Genomic DNA, 18,463 nt, shown 5'->3' with positions numbered 1-18,463 from the left:
TGTATAAGGAAGATATTCTATACGAACTGCACATATAGATGTGACTGTATAGTGCTCCACCCATATAGATTGCTTATGTACTTGTTGTTGTGAGACGTAGGGGAGGTTCTCCCCAGCGAAGATCCATTAATTTATTTTTTACTGACTGATAACTAGTTTTGATTCTCATTAATACTAGTCATCTATATACTGAGTGTAGCTAAAGTGTATCTCACAGTATTCTACCTTTATCTCAAAGTTTTCTCAGTGGAGCAAAGAAGGCCAAGATGATTGTGATTGGTTTTCCTGATCTCAATCTATTGATTGAGATCTGAGGTAAGGTGGTGAAACTTGTAAGTTCCTAAAAGTACTTGGGTGTCAAAATGGATAATAATCTAAATTGGAAATTTCATGCAGAAAAAGTAAGAAAGAAGGGATTATTCACTCTTTTTCCTTAGCAATTAGAAATCATTTAAAGGACACCTGTCATCAGGTCTCTGTCACTATTTCTGTCACCTCTACCTATTGGAGCATCTCACAAGGATCCATCCCAGCCTTTATCTAGTCAATTCATACTTTAATCATTGTAAAATTATATTTTCTTTATTATGTAAATGAGGCTGGTCAGAGGCAGTGATGTCACCCCTGGAGTGACATCACTGCATGAGAAAGATTCATTGTGAATCGAAACGTCGCGAATTCTATGCCTTCTATGTAAATAAAGCCTTTATACTTTGGATTTTCCGGCGTGCTGTGGCTTCCTCCATCGATGTCCCAGACTACAGGTTCAGGTACCAGAACCTTTGGCTGCGAGCACCCAACTATTTGAACTCATGTGCAGGTTTTTTGATTGCTGTCTTTCTTTCCTTCTTTTTGAGTTATGTCACCCCTGTTACCCCTCCCCTCTCCTTGCTCATATCTGTGTGTAATGTATAGTAAAGCATTGCTAGTGTCAGTGCTTTATCTGCTGACATGCTCTCCCTCCTAATACACATGTGAGAGACATGTGTTGTCCAAATTGCATCACAAGGTACTCGAAATGTCCATCTTCAGAGATCTACTGTATTCGTGTGTCTTGGTGTTCTCCCCAGACCTCAAGACCCACCAGTCTCACATACGGCAAGTTCTTGGCCGCCTACGGGCTAATAGTCTCTACGCCAAGCTCGAGAAGTGTCTGTTTCACCAGCAGAGCCTTCCTTTCCTCAGCTACATAATCTCAGACAAAGGTCTCCAGATGGATCCTGCTAAACTGTCTGCTGTGGCCGCATCCAGAAGGTCTACGAGCCATCCAGAGGTTCCTAGGTTTTGCGAACTACAGTTTATCACACATTTCTCTACTCTGGTGTCTCCCATCATGACGCTCACCAAGAAGGACGCCAATCCCCGCCTCTGGCCCTCTGCGGCTGAAGAGGCTTTCTCAAGGTTAAAGTCCACCTTTGCTTTGGCTCCTGTTCTCGCTAGGCCTGACACGGAGAGGCCCTTTCATCTAGAGGTGGATGCATCCTCCTTAGATGTTAGGTCGGTTCTTGCCCAGAAAGGGTCTAAGGGCTGAACTCTCACCTGCGGCTTCTTTTCCCAAACTTTTTCTCCCGCAGAGAGAAATTATTCTGTAGGAAATGGAGAACTTCTGGCCATCAAGCTTACCCTGGAAGAATGCCGATATGGTATGTATATGCATGTATACAGACCATAAGAATTTCCTTTATCTCCAGACAGCCCATCGTTTTAAACCTAGGCAAACACGTTGTTCGCTTTTCTTCTCACGCTTCAACCTATTGATCCATTTTCATCCTGTGGAGAAGAATATCAAGCCAGATGCTCTCTCTCGTGCCTCTGATATTAGTGGAGAAGAACCGGCACCTCGGCATATCATCCCTCCTTAACGGCTGGTTGTGGCCGATCCAGTGGACCTTCTGCAACTCCCACAGGGCAAGACTTATGTCCGACCTTCCCTTCGAAAGCAGATTTTGACTTGGGGACATTTCTCTCGTGTGGCTGGGCATCCTGCGGTCTCCTGATGCCGTTGACGATGCCCAGCTGCCCATGGACTCACGTGGCCATAGACTTTGTCATGGACCTTCCATCTTCCTCTGGGAATACCGTCATCTGGGTGGTAACCGACCGGTTCTCCAAGAAGTCTAATTTCTTCCCGCTGCCAGGTCTGCCGTCTACTCTTCGCCTTGCCCGCCTGTTCTTTGCCCATATCTTACTGCTACATGGACTTCCGTTGCACATCGTTTCGGACCGAGGGCTCCAGTTTGTCTCCCACTTCTATCCATCTCTATGTAATCAGCTGCAAGTGTAGTTGGACTTCTCTTCTGCATACTATCCGCAGTCTAATGGACAGGTAGAGAGCGCTAACCAAACTCTGGGCTGTTACCTTCGTCATTTGTCTCGGCCTGTCAGGACGACTGGTTCACTTTGTTGCCGTGGGCAGAGTTCTCTTATAACGCCCTGGACTCAGAGTCTGCTGGTGCAGCTCCATTCTTTATGGTCTACGGACGAATTCCAAGCCCACCTCTTCTTCTGTCCATTCCCTCGGATGTTCCTGCGGTGGAAGAGTTAGTGCAGGAAAAGAGTCATCAGTCTCTTCTTTGGGCGTCTGCCCGCACCAAAACCCAAGCCATTAAGAAACGCAGGTCTCCTCCAGTCTTCTCTCCGGGTGACAAGGTGTGTCCAGATATGTTCAGCTGAAAATCCCCTGCTACAAGCTTAGACCACATTTACTGGGGCCTTTCAAGGTGGTGAGGCGCATAAACCCTGTGGCATACAAACCTCGCCTTCTTCCTTCCATGCCCATCCCAAACTCCTTCCACGTCTCTCTCCTGAAGCCAGTCATCCTGAACAGGTTATCTATATAACAAAGCCACCTACATCTTTGGATGAACCTTTTACACAGACTGATACGAGATATATGGGAGAACAATAGATAAATTTATTGTCAGGCAGCGGCGCAGCTTCACTGTCACCAAGACGTCATACCCTGTAGATGCTTAACATGTTAAAGCACCATTTATTGTGCGATCAGAATATACAAATAGGCCAATTATCTGGAACTTTATAAAAAAGATGATAGGTTGACCGTCTACCCTAACGGAGGAAATCCAACAATAAATCTAAACAAGTAATGTAAGGAATGTTATCAAGGCTTCTCTCTTGTGTGAGTTCTCTGGTGTTGAACAAGACTTGAATTCCGGGTAAAACATTTGCCACATTTAGGACATGAGAATGGCTTCTCCCCCGTGTGAGTTCTTTGGTGCTGAACGAGACTTGACTTCTGACTAAAACATTTGCCACATTTAGGACATGAAAAAGGTTTTTCCCCCGTGTGAATTAGCTGATGTTGAACAAGATTTGAACTCTGATTAAAACATTTTCCACATTCAGGACATGAAAATGGTTTCTCTCCTGTGTGAGTTCTCTGGTGTTGAACAAGATTCGATTTATGACTAAAAAATTTGCCACATTCAAGACATGAAAATGGCTTCTCTCCTGTGTGATTTGTCTGATGTTCAATAAGACTTGAATTAGTACTAAAACATTTTCCACATTCATGGCATGAAAATGGCTTCTCAACTGTGTGAATTATCTGATGTCTAACAAGATATAATTTAAGACTAAAACATTTCCCACATTCAGCACATGAAAATGGCTTATCTCCTGTGTGAATTCTCTTATGTCTATCAAGACTTGAATAATTTGCAAAATATTTCCCACATTCTGAACATGAAAATGGCATCTCCCCTGTGTGACTTCTCTCATGTTCAACTAGATGCGATTTCTGAGTAAAACATTTCCCACATACAGGACATGAGAATGGCTTCTCCCCTGAGTGAATTATTTGGTGTCGAGCAAGACTTGCTTTTACAGTAAAACATTTCCCACATTTAGGACATGAAAATGGCTTCTCCCCTGTGTGAGTTTTCTGATGGCTAACAAGCTCTGATTTCTGAGTAAAACATTTCCCACATTCTGGACATGCAAATGGCTTCTCCCCTGTGTGAGTTCTCTCATGTTCAATAAGATTTGATTTCAAGGCAAAACATTTTCCACATTCATTGCATGAAAATGGCTTCTCCCCTGTGTGAATTCTCTGATGGCAAATAAGATATTTTTTCCTAATAAAAGATTTCCCACATTCCGAACATACAAATGGCTTCACTCCTGTGTGAGTTTTCTCATGTTCAACAAGACTTGTTTTCAAGGTAAAACATTTTCCACATTCAGCACATAAATATGGTTTCTCTCCTGTGTGAATTCTTTGATGCATAGCCAGATGTTTTTTCCGAATAAAACATTTCCCACATTCTGAACAAAAAAATGGCTTCTCTCCTGTGTGAGTTCTTTCATGTTCAACAAGACTTGTTTTACGGGTAAAACATTTTCCACATTCAGTACATAAATATGGCTTCTCTCCTGTGTGAATTCTCTGATGTAATACAAGATCTTGTTTCCTAATACAACATTTTCCACATTCTGAACATAAAAATTGCTTCTCCTCTGTATGAATTTTCATATGCTCATCAAGACTTGATTTCTGGGTATAAGTTTTCTCACATTTAGAATATGGAAAAATCTTTCCCACTGGGTGACTTCGAAGATGAATGAGAAGATTTGATTCTTGACTAAAACACATCTCACATTTCGGACACGAAAACTTCCTTTGATCTCCATGATTTCCCTCCTCTGTAGAAAGATGTGATTGATTATCTTCTTCTTCAGCACCACCTGAAAAATATCATCAAGAAATCAAACTTGGAAGTTTCTTCTTCGAGTTACAAGCAGAAGGAAAGTGATGTATCCATAACATACAGTTGTCTATATTATTTACAAGTATAAACCACTGACATATAATTTCATTAAAACCCAATTACCAAAATTATAAAAAACGGATTCTACTTCCAGGACATAAGAGGGTTGTGAAACCAGAGATTCCCATCTCACCCTAGAGCCTAACAGTCCTAGAAAACGATTATAACCGGTGTGTGAAGCCTCGCTCAGCCATATACAAAGGATACTGTTCTAGAACATCACTACTAGGACTGGGCTGTTAACTGGATTCTTATCAGAATTGGGGAACTGATTTGGGCTCCACTACTGCAGTCTCAGGCTCCTACTCACTCCAAGCCTTCCTGATGTGGTCACCCACAGTGGGGAGCAGGTAAGGCTACATGAACACTGCCGTCTGTTGTGTCGTTATTGGCCACCATTGCAATACTCACACCTGCTCTGTCCTCTATAATCAGGAAGATCTCCTCTTACCTGGTGATGTGAGGGGCTGGTGGTCCTCCATCATGATGTCCTTGTACTGGTCCTTGTGTCCTTCTATATACTCCCACTCCTCCATGGAGAAATAGACAGTGACGTCCTGACACCTTATAGGAACCTGACACCCACAATGACACAGTCATCACCCAGACACCTCCCTTGTGTTATTGTACAATGTCCCAGCATTCCCGGCAGCACTCACCTCTCCGCTCAGCAGCTCAGTGACCCTGGAGGTAAGTTCTAGGATCTGCTCATGTATCAATGAATGAGGTGGAGGCTTGGTGATGGGGCTCTGGGTCCATCCTCCTGACACACGGGGGGTCACACACTCAACAGACGACTTCTTCACTATTGTGTAATCCTGTGTATGGGGAGACACTGATCACTACATAGATCCTAAGAATCCGTCACCTCTCCAGTCATTTCCCGCTGTTATTCCTAGACATAAGAGCCGTATCCTGGGAGACTCTCACCTCTCCGGTTATCAAGGAGATGATCTCCAGGGTGAGGTCCATGATCCTGGCAGGAATCTGGTTTTTATTCTTTTCCATCTTTAGCGGACCCTTCACCATCATGATGTCCTTGTACTGGTCCTTGTGTCCTTCTATATACTCCCACTCCTCCATGGAGAAATAGACAGCGACGTCCTGACACCTTATAGGAACCTGACACCCACAATGACACAGTCATCACCCAGACACCTCCCTTGTGTTATTGTACAATGTCCCAGCATTCCCGGCAGCGCTCACCTCTCCGCTCAGCAGCTCAGTGATCCTGGAGGTAAGTTCTAGGATCTTCTGCTCATGTATCAGTGAATGAGGTGGCGGCTCGGTGATGGGGCTCTGGGTCCATCCTCCTGACACACGGGGGGTCACACACTCACCAGACGACTTCTTCACTACTGTGTAATCCTGTGTATGGGGAGACACTGATCACTACATAGATCCTAAGAATCCTTCACCTCTCCAGTCATTTCCCGCTATTATTCCTAGAGATAAGAGCCGTGTCCTGGGAGACTCTCACCTCTCCGGTTATCAAGGAGATCATCTCCAGGGTGAGCTCCAGGATCCTGGCCGCCATCTGCTCTCTGTCCTTCTCCCGGATCCCTGGTGGATCATTGATGGAAAGGATCATCTTTAGGAGAAACCTCTGGGAGTCCTGTATCTATAGAACCTGAGGAAACATGAGAAGAACTAAGAGCAAACTCTATATGAAGCAATTGTGTCCATGACATGTGTGATGTGACAGATGGGGATTCTCCAGACAATGGAGGGGAGGTCACTGGACTGAAGGGAAGTGTATCTAATAGCAGATACTGGATGGGACATGGATGGAGACTCTGTTGGCTCAGCCTTATGGGAATAATTTGGCTAAAATGAGCTGAAAGGTTCTTATAAAGGTCAAATAGGTCGCTGATTTCTGTTTGTTGCTACAATCCAAACTAAGAGGTCACTCACAATTTTACTTCTTCACAAATCATTTAAGTGATTTAGAACACAGGATGATATAGATTGTCCAAATTAGACAGTATGTCCTGAATAAGGATAATCGCGTCCTCCTGATCGTGCCGACACTGCCAGTGCAATTTGCAGCAGGAGACCGGCTACTGGCCGTTACATAAAGCCTGGTCTCTGCATCTGGCCAGCAGGGAAACCTCTCTATGTTGGGCAGTTTAACATCTTAACTGCTGCGATCAGGCACAATTGCATCAGCTAAGGCCCTCTGCAACACAATTGCATGGTGCCTGGGCGTTGCCATGGCAGCCGGAGGCCAGATGAAGGCCTCGGTGTCTGCCATGTACGGTGGCCTATTAGTCCCAGTCCAAGACTGGGTCTCATGGGCAAAATGTTAGTAAACCACTGAAAGATACAATACATTTTAGTACAGAAGTCCGTCCTGCAATGTATTGTATGAGGGATCATGGTATCCCCAGTGTAGGTCCCCCAGTACGACAGTAAAAGAACCTTTAAAGGGATATTCCAGGAATAAACATAATTCGGTGCGGCGCTCGGCAAATTTCCGTCAGCTCCATAGAGATTAATAGAGCAGAATGGTCATGCGCGGCCATCTGCTCCATTACTCTGATGGAGCAACGAGGGATCCGACCCCATCGGACCCCTTGTTTTCATCATCTGTGGGGGTCTCATCACTGAGACCCCCACCAAAACTGGTCATAAATCAAATATTTCAATTTCCGGTTAACAAATCTGTGATAAGCTCCTCACAGTTTGTATGGTGCCACCTATTTGGTTTGGAAAAAAAAAAAAGAGGTGGGATTTGAACATATGAACTCTCAGGCACAGACGTTGGTTCGCTCGACCATTAATTTGCCCATAAAAATTTGTCTATAAAAAATAATTTGAGAAAAAAAAGGGACAGCCCTTCAGCAGGGACCTTAATCCTCGTTACTGAAGTAAATGCAGGAACTTGGGGGTTGTAATCTGTCGGAGAAGCCCATAATAATCTAAATTCTCAGGCAGAACCTGAACTACAACTTTCCTACGACTTTGCGGTGGTTCTCCCGAATCAATGAAAGAGGACGCTACACCAATGAGCTAACACATGAATTGAAGGCACAGAAAGACCGCCTGCGACTACGCTTCACTGTTATTGGTGAATTGCAACTAACCCACCAATCACAGTGATAGCCAGCAATGGAACACATGTATTGGTCCATTACAGGTCACATGGGGTCTGGGCTCTCTGATCCATGCAGACAGCGATCCTAGGGATTAGTAAATTGCCTATTACACTGCTGTGACTGACAGCTCTGTGTAGACCGCAATTGTCTGCAATGGACCTCTGCTATTGGTCCATTGCCGGTGACTGCAATCTCTCCTTTCCGGTACAGTGACAAGTGGTTCTGTATAGAACAGGCTGTCCTAGCAATCGCAGACAATGGACCAATAGCAGTGGTCAATTGTCGTTGAGCAGGGAGTCTCGGCTATCTATCCCAGCTGCCCTCCCCCTCCTGGGACGTTGTAGTATGTCCGGGTGTGCTCAGCACTCACCAGGAGGTACTATAATGTCCAGGTGTGTGTAGGGGTTAAGCTTTGTTAAAGGTCACCTTTAAGTAAAAATTTTTTTAATTGATATATAAAAATGAAAAATAACAACATGACAAAAATCTGCAAATTTCCTACATAAATTACCGTATATTTTGGGTTAAAAAATGAAAAAATAAACCCCCTCCCCACAAAAATGGTGTCCGTAGTGACCTTGGCCAAAGACCTATGACATTAATTTATCCAATACCTTTTCCCGCTATTAACAAGCTCTAATAATCCGTCTATTGATTGATGAGTATAATCGTTATAGATCTCACAATATGGAGACTGGGAATGTTTTATTTGCTGAGGTCGTAAAACATAAGAGAACCTGTACATGATGGGCGTCTCCTTAAAGAGAACCCGTCATGCAAAATAACCCCCCTAATCTAAATAGATTTTCATAAACTAAACTAAACTTAAGCAATGAGGTCCTAAAGCTGTATGCAAATGACCTGTGAAATGTCCAATGAGTCATTAGCATATTCAAGCTGTCCAGCTTATTCATGAGTGGGAGGCACAGCCACATCCCCAGTGCTTGACTGACAGCCTCTATGATGCTGTAAAGGCTGCTCCATGTGCTATCTGGTGCTGGTGGCCATGCCCCCTGCAGCCTGTGTGTGTATATAGGAGAGATACAACAGCTCCAGGCAGCCATGTTATAGCAGGACCTGTCAGGTACTTGTGTAACTGATGTCTGTCTCTCACATGTGTATAGCAGAACCTGTCAGGCACTTGTGTAGCTGATGTCTGTGTCTCACACATGTGTATAGCAGAACATGTCAGGTACTTGTGTAGCTGATGTATGTCTCTCACATGTGTATAGCAGAACATGTCAGGTACTTGTATAGCTGATGTCTGTGTCTCACACATGTGTATAGCGGAACCTGTCAGGCACTTGTGTAGCTGATGTCTGTGTCTCACACATGTGTATAGCAGAACATGTCAGGTACTTGTGTAGCTGATGTCTGTGTCTCACACATGTGTATAGCAGGACATGTCAGGTACTTGTGTAGCTGATGTCTGTGTATCACACATGTGTATAGCAGAACATGTCAGGTACTTGTGTAGCTGATGTCTGTGTATCACACATGTGTATAGCAGAACATGTCAGGTACTTGTGTAGCTGATGTCTGTCTCTCACATGTGTATAGCAGAACATGTCAGGTACTTGTGTAGCTGATGTCTGTGTATCACACATGTGTATAGCAGAACATGTCAGGTACTTGTGTAGCTGATGTCTGTGTCTCTGTGTATTAGGAGGATGCAGCATGTCAGCAGATGCACCACACACACTAGCAATGCTTTACTATACATTACACACAGACATGAGCAAGAGAGGGGAGGGGGAACAGGAGTGACATCACTGCCTCTGACCATGTGACCAGCCTCATTTACATAATAAAGAAAAGATGATTTTATAATGATTAATATATGATATGACTAGATAAAGGCTGGGATGAATCCTTGATAGCTGCTCCAACAGGTAGAGGTGACAGGACTAGTGACACAGACCTGATGACAGGTGTCCTTTAATGGTACCTACCTACAGAATGACATCACATGGATTATACGGAGTAGAGAAACAACTGGCACCACGGCCGATTTATTCCAAGAAACACTTCATACATTTGTATCACTATATCTGTAACCCATTGGAAAATATAGATCCTACAGCAAAAAACAAGCCCTCATATCCTCATATCAGACAAAACATAAAAAAGTTCTCTTTTGGAATTTGAGAAGGGAAAAATAAAAACAGTTGAAGCTCCTCCTCCTCAGCTATTTTTTTTTGCTCCTCTCCTGTTTCCTCAGTAGAAGCTCCTCTTTCTAAGCTATTCCTTGCTCCTCCCCCTGATGGCTCTTTAGTAAATGCTCCTACTCCTGAGCTATTCCTGACTCCTCCCCTGATGTCTCCTCAGTAGAAGCTCCTCCTCCTGAGCTATTCCTGACTCCTCCCCTGATGTCTCCTCAGAAGAAGCTCCTCCTCCTGAGCTATTCCTGACTCCTCCCCTGATGTCTCCTCAGTAGAAGCTCCTCCTCCTGAGCTATTCCTGACTCCACCCCTGATGTCTCCTCAGTAGAAGCTCCTCCTCCTGAGCTATTCCTGACTCCTCCCCTGATGTCTCCTCAGTAGAAGCTCCTCTTTCTAAGCTATTCCTTGCTCCTCCCCCTGATGGCTCTTCAGTAAATGCTCCTACTCCTCAGCTATTCCTGACTCCTCCCCTGATGTCTCCTCAGTAGAAGCTCCTCCTCCTCAGCTATTCCTGACTCCTCCCCTGATGTCTACTCAGTAGAAGCTCCTCCTCCTTAGCTATTCCTGACTCCTTCCCTGATGTCTCCTCAGTAGAAGCTCCTCCTCCTCAGCTATTCCTGACTCCTTTCCTGATGTCTCCTCAGTAGAAGCTCCTCCTCAGCTATTCCTGACTCCTCCCCAGCTATTCCTGACTCCACCCCTGATGTCTCCTCAGTAGAAGCTCCTCCTCCTCAGCTATTTTTTGCTCCTCCCCTGATGTCTCCTCAGTAGAAGCTCCTCTTTCTAAGCTCTTCCTTGCTCCTCCCCCTGATGGCTCTTCAGTAAATGCTCCTACTCCTCAGCTATTCCTGACTCCTCCCCTGATGTCTCCTCAGTAGAAGCTCCTCCTCCTGAGCTATTCCTGACTCCTCCCCTGATGTCTCCTCAGTAGAAGCTCCTCCTCCTGAGCTATTCCTGACTCCTCCCCTGATGTCTCCTCAGTAGAAGCTCCTCCTCCTGAGCTATTCCTGACTCCTCCCCTGATGTCTCCTCAGTAGAAGCTCCTCCTCCTGAGCTATTCCTGACTCCTAGCCTGATGTCTCCTCAGTAGAAGCTCCTCATCCTCAGCTATTCCTGACTCCTCCCCTGATGTCTCTTCAGTAGAAGCTCCACCTCCTAAGCTATTCCTGACTCCTCCCCCTGATGTCTCGTCAGTAGAAGCTCCTCCTCCTCAGCTATTCCTGGCTCCTCCCCTGATGTCTCCTCAGTAGAAGCTCCTCCTCCTCAGCTATTTCTGGCTCCTCCCCCTGATGTCTCCTCAGTAGAAGCTCCTCCTCCTCAGCTATTTCTGGCTCCTCCCCCTGATGTCTCCTCAGTAGAAGCTCCTCCTCCTCAGCTATTCCTGGCTCCTCCCCTGATGTCTCCTCAGTAGAAGCTCCTCCTCCTCAGCTATTCCTGGCTCCTCCCCCTGATGTCTCCTCAGTAGAAGCTCCTCCTCCTCAGCTATTCCTGGCTCCTCCCCTGACGTCTCCTCAGTAGAAGCTCCTGTAATGCTGAGGACATTACATTGTATAGAGTCTCACAGCTCAGGGACCTTCTCACCAATGTGTACAATGTGTGCGCTCCTGGAGCATGCTGGGAGTTGTAGTCCCTCCATATAGTGTGTGAGCTCCTGGAGCATGCTGGGAGTTGTAGTCCCTCCATATAGTGTGTGTGTGCTCCTGGAGCATGCTGGCAGTTGTAGTCCCTCCATATAGTGTGTGTGCTCCTGGAGCATACTGGGAGTTGTAGTCCCTCCATATAGTGTGTGTGCTCCTGGAGCATGCTGGCAGTTATAGTCCCTCCATATAGTGTGTGTGCTCCTGGATCATGCTGGGAGTTGTAGTCCCTCCATATAGTGTGAGTGCTCCTGGAGCATGCTGGGAGTTGTAGTCTCTCCATATAGTGTGTGTTCCTTGAGCATGCTGTGAGTTGTAGTCTCTCCATATAGTGTGTGCACTCCTGGAGCAAGTTAGGAGTTATAGTCTCTCCATATAGTGTGTGTGCTCCTGGAGCATGCTGGGAGTTGTAGTCCCTCCATATACTGTGTGCACTCCTGGAGCATGCTGGGAGTTGTAGTTCCTCTGTATAGTGTGTGTGCTCCTGGAGCATGCTGGGAGTTGTAGTCCCTCCTCTGTTCACTTACCTCTTCTCTCCTCAGTGCAGGACACTCTGTACCTCACACACGTCCTCCTGCTCACTATCCACTAGTCATGTGACCCTGGGAGTGTGATGTCACTGAGGGGCGGGGTCTCTTACTCAGCATCCACTAGTCATGTGACCCCGGGAGTGTGATGTCACTGGCGGGGCGGGGCCGGGAGGACATGAAGCAGGCAGTACATGTGTGTAGTGCGGGGTAGAAGTGTGTTTGCTTTTTCCTGTCTTGTCCTCCTAGTGGATAGTAAGTAAGAGCCTCTTTAGTGACAACTGACATCACACTTATAAGGTCAAGTGAGCAGTGCAACACGTGTTAGAGAGTGTGCTGCAGAAAAGAAGTGATCAGAGAGGGACTACAACTCCCAGCATGCTCCAGGAGCTCACACAGTAAATGGAGGGACTACAACTCCCAGCATGCTACAGGAGCTCACACACTAAATGGAGGGACTACAACTCTCAGCATGCTCCAGGAGCTCACACACTATACGGAGGGACTACAACTCCCAGCATGCTCCAGGAGCACACACACTATACGGAGGGACTACAACTCCCAGCATGCTACAGGAGCACACACACTATATGGAGGGACTACAACTCCCAGCATGCTACAGAAGCTCACACACTATATGGAGGGACTACAACTCCCAGCATGCTACAGGAGCACACACTATATGGAGGGACTACAACTCCCAGCATGCTACAGGAGCACACACACTATATGGAGGGACTACAACGCCCAGCATGCTCCAGGAGCACATACACTATATGGGGGGACTACTTAAGCTGAATTGTGACCTTATTTTAAAGTCTAGGGAGGGGGAAGTGTCCTGCAGAGTCCAGCTACAGCTGTCATTGAAAAGGCCGTACAATGTCTATTCTTGGCAGAGGTCATTTCAGACACATGGCAGTAACTGTTCAAGTGTTCAAATACACTCATTACAATTATTAATTCATTTGATTTCACACCGTCCAGTATCTGCTATTAGTGAGGAGCGGCACAGTCCAGCGCCATCACTCCTCCCTCAGTCCAGTGACCTCCCCTCCAGTGTCTGGAGAATCCCCATCTGTCACATCACACATGTCATGGACACAATTGCTTCATATAGAGTTTGCTCTTAGTTCTTCTCATGTTTCCTCAGGTTCTATAGATCCAGGACTCCCAGAGGTTTCTCCTAAAGATGATCCTTTCCATCAATGATCCACCAGGGATCCGGGAGAAGGACAGAGAGCAGCTGGCGGCCAGGATCCTAGACCTCACCCTGGAGATGATCTCCTTGATAACCGGAGAGGTGAGAGTCTCCCAGGACACGGCTCTTATCTCTAGGAATAACAGCGGGAAATGACTGGAGAGGTGAAGGATTCTTAGGATCTATGTAGTGATCAGAGTCTCCCCATACACAGGATTACACATGGTGACATAAGCCCCACTCAAATATGCACTAATAAAAATAAATAGACACGACACAAAAAAGTTTAGTGGAAAAAATTGGTCGTGATGTTTATTAACCCCTTAACGCTGAAGCCACTTTTCACCTTCCTGACACGGCCTATTTTTTCAAATCTGCCCTCTGACACTATAAGTGGTTATAACTTTGGAACGCTTTAACATATCCAAGTGATTTTTAAATTGTTTTCTCATGACACATTGCACTTAATGTTAGTTAAAAAATTTTGGTGGTCTGTTTTGCATTTATTTATGAGAAAATCAGATATTTGGTGAAAATTTGGAAAAATTCGCAATTTTCGAAATTCAAAATGTTCTACTTTTTCCACACATGAGTCAGAACACCAAAAAACGTAATAACTAACATTCACCAAATGTCTACTTTATGTGGATATGGTTTTTTATGCATACTATGATTTTTGTAGGATGTTATGGGTCTTTGAACGTTAGGTGCAATTTTTCACATTTTCATTAAAAAACGCAAAATCCTGCTATTGAGGGACCTGCTCAGGTTTTAAGTCACTTTGAGAGGCCTAAATAAAAGTAAAAACCCATAAATAGAAACTACACCCCTCAACAAACGTAAAAAAACTTTTATGAAGTTTGTTAACCCTTTAATTGGTTTACAGGGGTTAAAACAAAATCGGATGCAATTTCGAAATTACATTTTTTTTGGCTAAATGAATGTGTTTTTCATAAAATGTATAAATTCTCAGTGGATAAAATACCAAAACGCTCCACAAAATGTGATACCCGATCCCTCCCGCGTATAACAATCCCCCATATGTGGTGGTTACTGCTCTATGGGCACACGCCAGGGCATGGGGGGGAGCTGCGCCATTCAGAACAGATTATGCATTGTCACTTTTTATTGGCTATACAATCTTTATGTTTTTGGCAATTTGGACATATAAGGGCTTATTTTTTGCGACATGAGATGCACTTTACAAATACTTTATTTTAGTGGTTCTGTAGCTTTTTGATATGATTTTATTAACTCTTTAATGTAGGGAAGAAAAGAAAATTGTCAATTTGGGGTTTCTTTTTTTTTTTGTATATTTTGGGGATCGTACACCATACACTAAAAATACTATAATATATTTATTCTCTAGATCACTACGATTATGGTGATACCTCATTTATATAGTTTTTTTTATATATTTTACAATTTTACCGGAAAAAAACGAATATAAAGAAAATCTCATTTGTTTTTGCATCGCCATCTTTTCGGAGATATAACTTTAATATTTTTTGGTTGACAGAGCTGGTTTAAGGCTTATTTTTTACGTGTTGAGTTGTCCTTTCAATTGGTACCATTTTGGGGCACATAACTTTTTTTGATCACTTTTTAGAACATTTTTGTGAAGGGATTTTATGAAAATTTATATTTTTGGCGAGTTTTTTGCGTTTTGTTTTTACGGCGTTCACCGTACGGGTCCAATAATATTTCTGACTTATTGTACAGATTGTTCCGGGCGCGGCGATACCAAATATGTGGGGGGTTTTGGTGATTTTCAGGTATTTTTACTTTATTAGATGTGTATAGGGAATGTTTGTGTTTAGGGGACTTTAACTTTATTTAATTAATTATTTTTATTAAAAAGTGTGTTTAATTAGTGTTTTTTACTTTTTTTTCTTTACAGGTTAGCTTGAACAAACGATCCACTGATCACTTGTTCAAGCTATTCTTCACCTAACACAGTGTAATACAGATGTATTACACTGTATTATGTGACACACTGAGCATGCTGCCCCGGAAGGAGGATCGCGCAGCCCCGGGGCTGCGATCGGAGCAGCAGGACCCCCCGGTAAGCGTCGCGGGGGGGGGGGGGGGGTTCCGAATCCATTTAAATGCCCCTAGCATTAGGGGTTAACAACCACGATCGGAGTAATCTCCGATCACGGTTGTTAGAGGTGGGTGTCGGCTATAATATATACTATTGACGTACTATTACTGCATATTGCGGGAACGTACCTCCCGCCGTGCAGTAATAGTACGTCAATAGTATAAAAGGTAACCATAAAATATTTATTAATTAAATAAATCCATAAATAATTAAATAATTCAAAACAATTCATTATACAAATATTTTACATACATCAATATCTAAAATCACAAAGTATTTAATAAACTAAACAAAGTCTCCCCAGCAACGGCTGGGAGACATAACTCCCATAAGGCCTAGTCCATTAGGACAAGGCCCAAACACCCCCCCCCAAACACCGCAGCCACTGTTGTAATGCATTCTGCAAACCCACCCTCTTTTCAATGAACACACACTCAGAATTAAGCCAGCACAAGCGTGGCACAATTTCCGAGAAAATTAAAACCGCATCGGGGAGCAGGAATTTTATGATCGCCAAATCTTTTTCCAGTTCCCATATTAATTCAACAGTTCTGATCTTAACAATATCGTCCCCCCCCCCACATGCAAAATGAGAACGTCCGGTGAAGGCCATAACTTAAGAAGCCTCTTCACCTCAAAGATAACATTCTTCCACCTTAAACCCCTTACCCCGAACCAAAGAACATTAAAAACATGAGCATCAAAAGATAACTTCTCTGTATAGCACCTGTTAACGGTTCTCTTGTGCGCCCAGTAAACATAAGAATGGCCCAAGATCCAAATATTAACCCCTTACCGACATGTGACGTAATAGTACGTCACATATCGGGTCCCGGTACATGGAGAGGGCTCGCTTCCGTTGCTGCTCCAATTCCGAAAGAATGAGAAGTTATTTTTAAATCGCTTAAACCCAAAGTACCCAAACATTTCTTTAACAAGGAATTAAACTGAAAAACAGTAACTGGAGAGCCATCCCCATGAATCATCAAAGGACCAGAAGCTTTAGGTCTAAACAATAACCATTCCTGCACATTAAAAACCGGACATAACGCCTTATCTGCATGACTGAAAAGTTTGATCCATTTACCCACCAAACTGATCCGTCTTACATTTCCTGAGAAAAATAAAAACCACGTTATCCTTCACATAAACATCCTCTGAAAACAAACCCGAACACTTACTCTTGTTCCTAGCCACCAACTCACTTACCCTAAAAGCTGCAAAAAACACTAACACAAAACACACTGTGAGAAAGTGAGAGGTGTTGTGTGGGAAAACCGCTATCTGTCTTACAGGCAGATGAAATGCTGGTGGTAAAAGCCCTGGGTTTGTCTGCAGTAACCCAAGGGTTAATGCAGACATGATAAGCAGGAATAGTCTGTTTTGTCTGTGTTGGCCTAGCTAACACAGACACATTGGTAATGTCCGTACTGGGCCTGCTTATTATGGAGTAGGGGTAGGCTGGTAGTGGGACTCCTACTCCACCCGGGCTTCGGTCCTGGGCTTTTGTATAGCCCACAGGTGCGGGTCACAGGCTTCGTTAGGGCCTGATTTAGTCTGCAGGCCAGAAGCAGTAGGAGAGGCCCTACCTGGAGAGCTGAAAGTGAGATTGCATTCTCACAGCAAAAGGTAACTGAGGGTCTCCTGTCTTGCTGCTGGCCAAGAGCGTGTGCCAGGCAGCCTGGTACCCGGATAGCTAGGGTCCTCAAAATGTATTAGACAGCGCCTAGCCGGGCAGGAATTACTTTTATAATGTTTTTGCATGTGCCTAAGCCAAGGCTGAATTTGTGTTCTGTTTTGCAAGTGTGAATAAACACTTAAGTTGGACTTTTAAACCTGCGTGTGTCACTGCTTCCTGCACTACTACCAGAGCAATTCCCCACAACACATAAACCTCAAAACTATTCCGGCAGATACTAGGTAGCACAGTAACTAACCTTTTAAGAAGATCCACTGAAATCGGCCTCCTTCTATCTCGCAACAAAAAATTCTTACGGTGCCCTTCAAAACCTGCTTAATTGGTAAGTGAACAGAAAAAGGAATCTTATCTGCCAACCTAAAAAAAGAAAGAAATACCGGACAAGATCCTCACAATATAAGCATACGATAACTGTCTCTGAATCAATTCACAAACAAATAATAAACCCAAAGCCGTACTATCATTAAAATAGTCTTCATTTAACAAAATACAAAAAGAAGTCCAATTCTCCCATTAGGCCGAATAACTGGCCCATGTTCCCGGTGCTAAAGATTTTCTAACATTTTCCACTATCAATCCCATATCAAATCCCAGAGATGAGGAGGACAAGGTATGCCTTCTTTCTCCGCCTCCGGGACCAGCTGACGAAATTTCTGTAAGTGTAATCGGCACAGAGAATCAGCTATTTCATTCTTAACTCCTTCTACATACTTTGCTTTTAGCCAAATATTAAATTGTAAACCGCATAGCACCAAGTGCCTCAATAATGTAACTGTCATATCACACCTAAAGGATAATGTATTTACTGCAAAAACCTTCATTATCCATGTGCAACAGTATTCTCCTGTCTCTAAAAAACCTACCCCAAATAACAAAAGCCACAACCGGAAACAATTCCAACAAAACAATATTTTTCATCACTTTATTCATGAACCGTGCCTGAGGCCATCTCTCCGCTGACCAACTCCTGTTCCAAAAGGCGCCATATTCAATGCTCCCTGCAGCATCCGTGAATAAATTAAGAGAAGAAAAAACCTCAAAATCATGCTGCCAACAACTCTTACCATTAAACTTACTCAAAAACTCTAACCACATACTGAGATCTTCCTTAAGGGAAACAGTTAACCGAATATGGGACCTACGAGACTTTAAACCCTTCCCATCGGGATCACCCTGCAAGCGAAATTCAAGAGACCTAATAACGACTGAAGCTCCTGCAGAGGGACCTTCCTTTTTGCTAAAAATAAA

At 44.1% G+C, this 18,463-nt stretch overlaps 4 protein-coding genes across 4 annotated transcripts in view; 2 read left to right on the top strand and 2 right to left on the bottom strand.

The window, feature by feature from the left end:
* LOC140119780 (uncharacterized) overlaps positions 1-12,301 on the bottom strand; it is a 272,257-nt gene extending 259,956 nt beyond the window's left edge. The window contains exon 1 of the mRNA XM_072139134.1: positions 12,215-12,301. The gene's annotated coding sequence lies outside the window, so the exon portion shown is untranslated. The remainder of the gene's footprint in view (positions 1-12,214) is intronic.
* LOC140119963 (uncharacterized) overlaps positions 1-18,463 on the top strand; it is a 1,020,783-nt gene that overhangs the window by 489,823 nt on the left and 512,497 nt on the right. The gene's annotated exons all lie outside the window — the stretch shown is intronic.
* The window catches only part of LOC140119794 (uncharacterized), a 76,135-nt gene continuing 60,564 nt past the window's right edge, over positions 2,893-18,463 (bottom strand). The window contains exons 4-7 of the mRNA XM_072139183.1: positions 5,721-5,912; positions 5,450-5,608; positions 5,242-5,365; positions 2,893-4,707 (exon numbers count right to left, since the gene is read on the bottom strand). Of these exons, the coding sequence (XP_071995284.1) occupies positions 3,122-4,707; positions 5,242-5,365; positions 5,450-5,608; positions 5,721-5,912 (2,061 nt within the window). The 3' untranslated portion in view covers positions 2,893-3,121. The remainder of the gene's footprint in view (positions 4,708-5,241; positions 5,366-5,449; positions 5,609-5,720; positions 5,913-18,463) is intronic.
* The window catches only part of LOC140119783 (uncharacterized), a 157,870-nt gene continuing 152,702 nt past the window's right edge, over positions 13,296-18,463 (top strand). Inside the window, 1 exon segment of the mRNA XM_072139141.1 lies at positions 13,296-13,514. Within this exon segment, the coding sequence (XP_071995242.1) occupies positions 13,404-13,514 (111 nt within the window). The 5' untranslated portion in view covers positions 13,296-13,403.

The sequence above is a fragment of the Engystomops pustulosus genome, chromosome 2, assembly GCF_040894005.1.
Source record: "Engystomops pustulosus chromosome 2, aEngPut4.maternal, whole genome shotgun sequence".
Lineage (NCBI taxonomy): Eukaryota > Metazoa > Chordata > Amphibia > Anura > Leptodactylidae > Engystomops > Engystomops pustulosus.
This window is presented reverse-complemented; position numbering and strand designations above follow the sequence as displayed.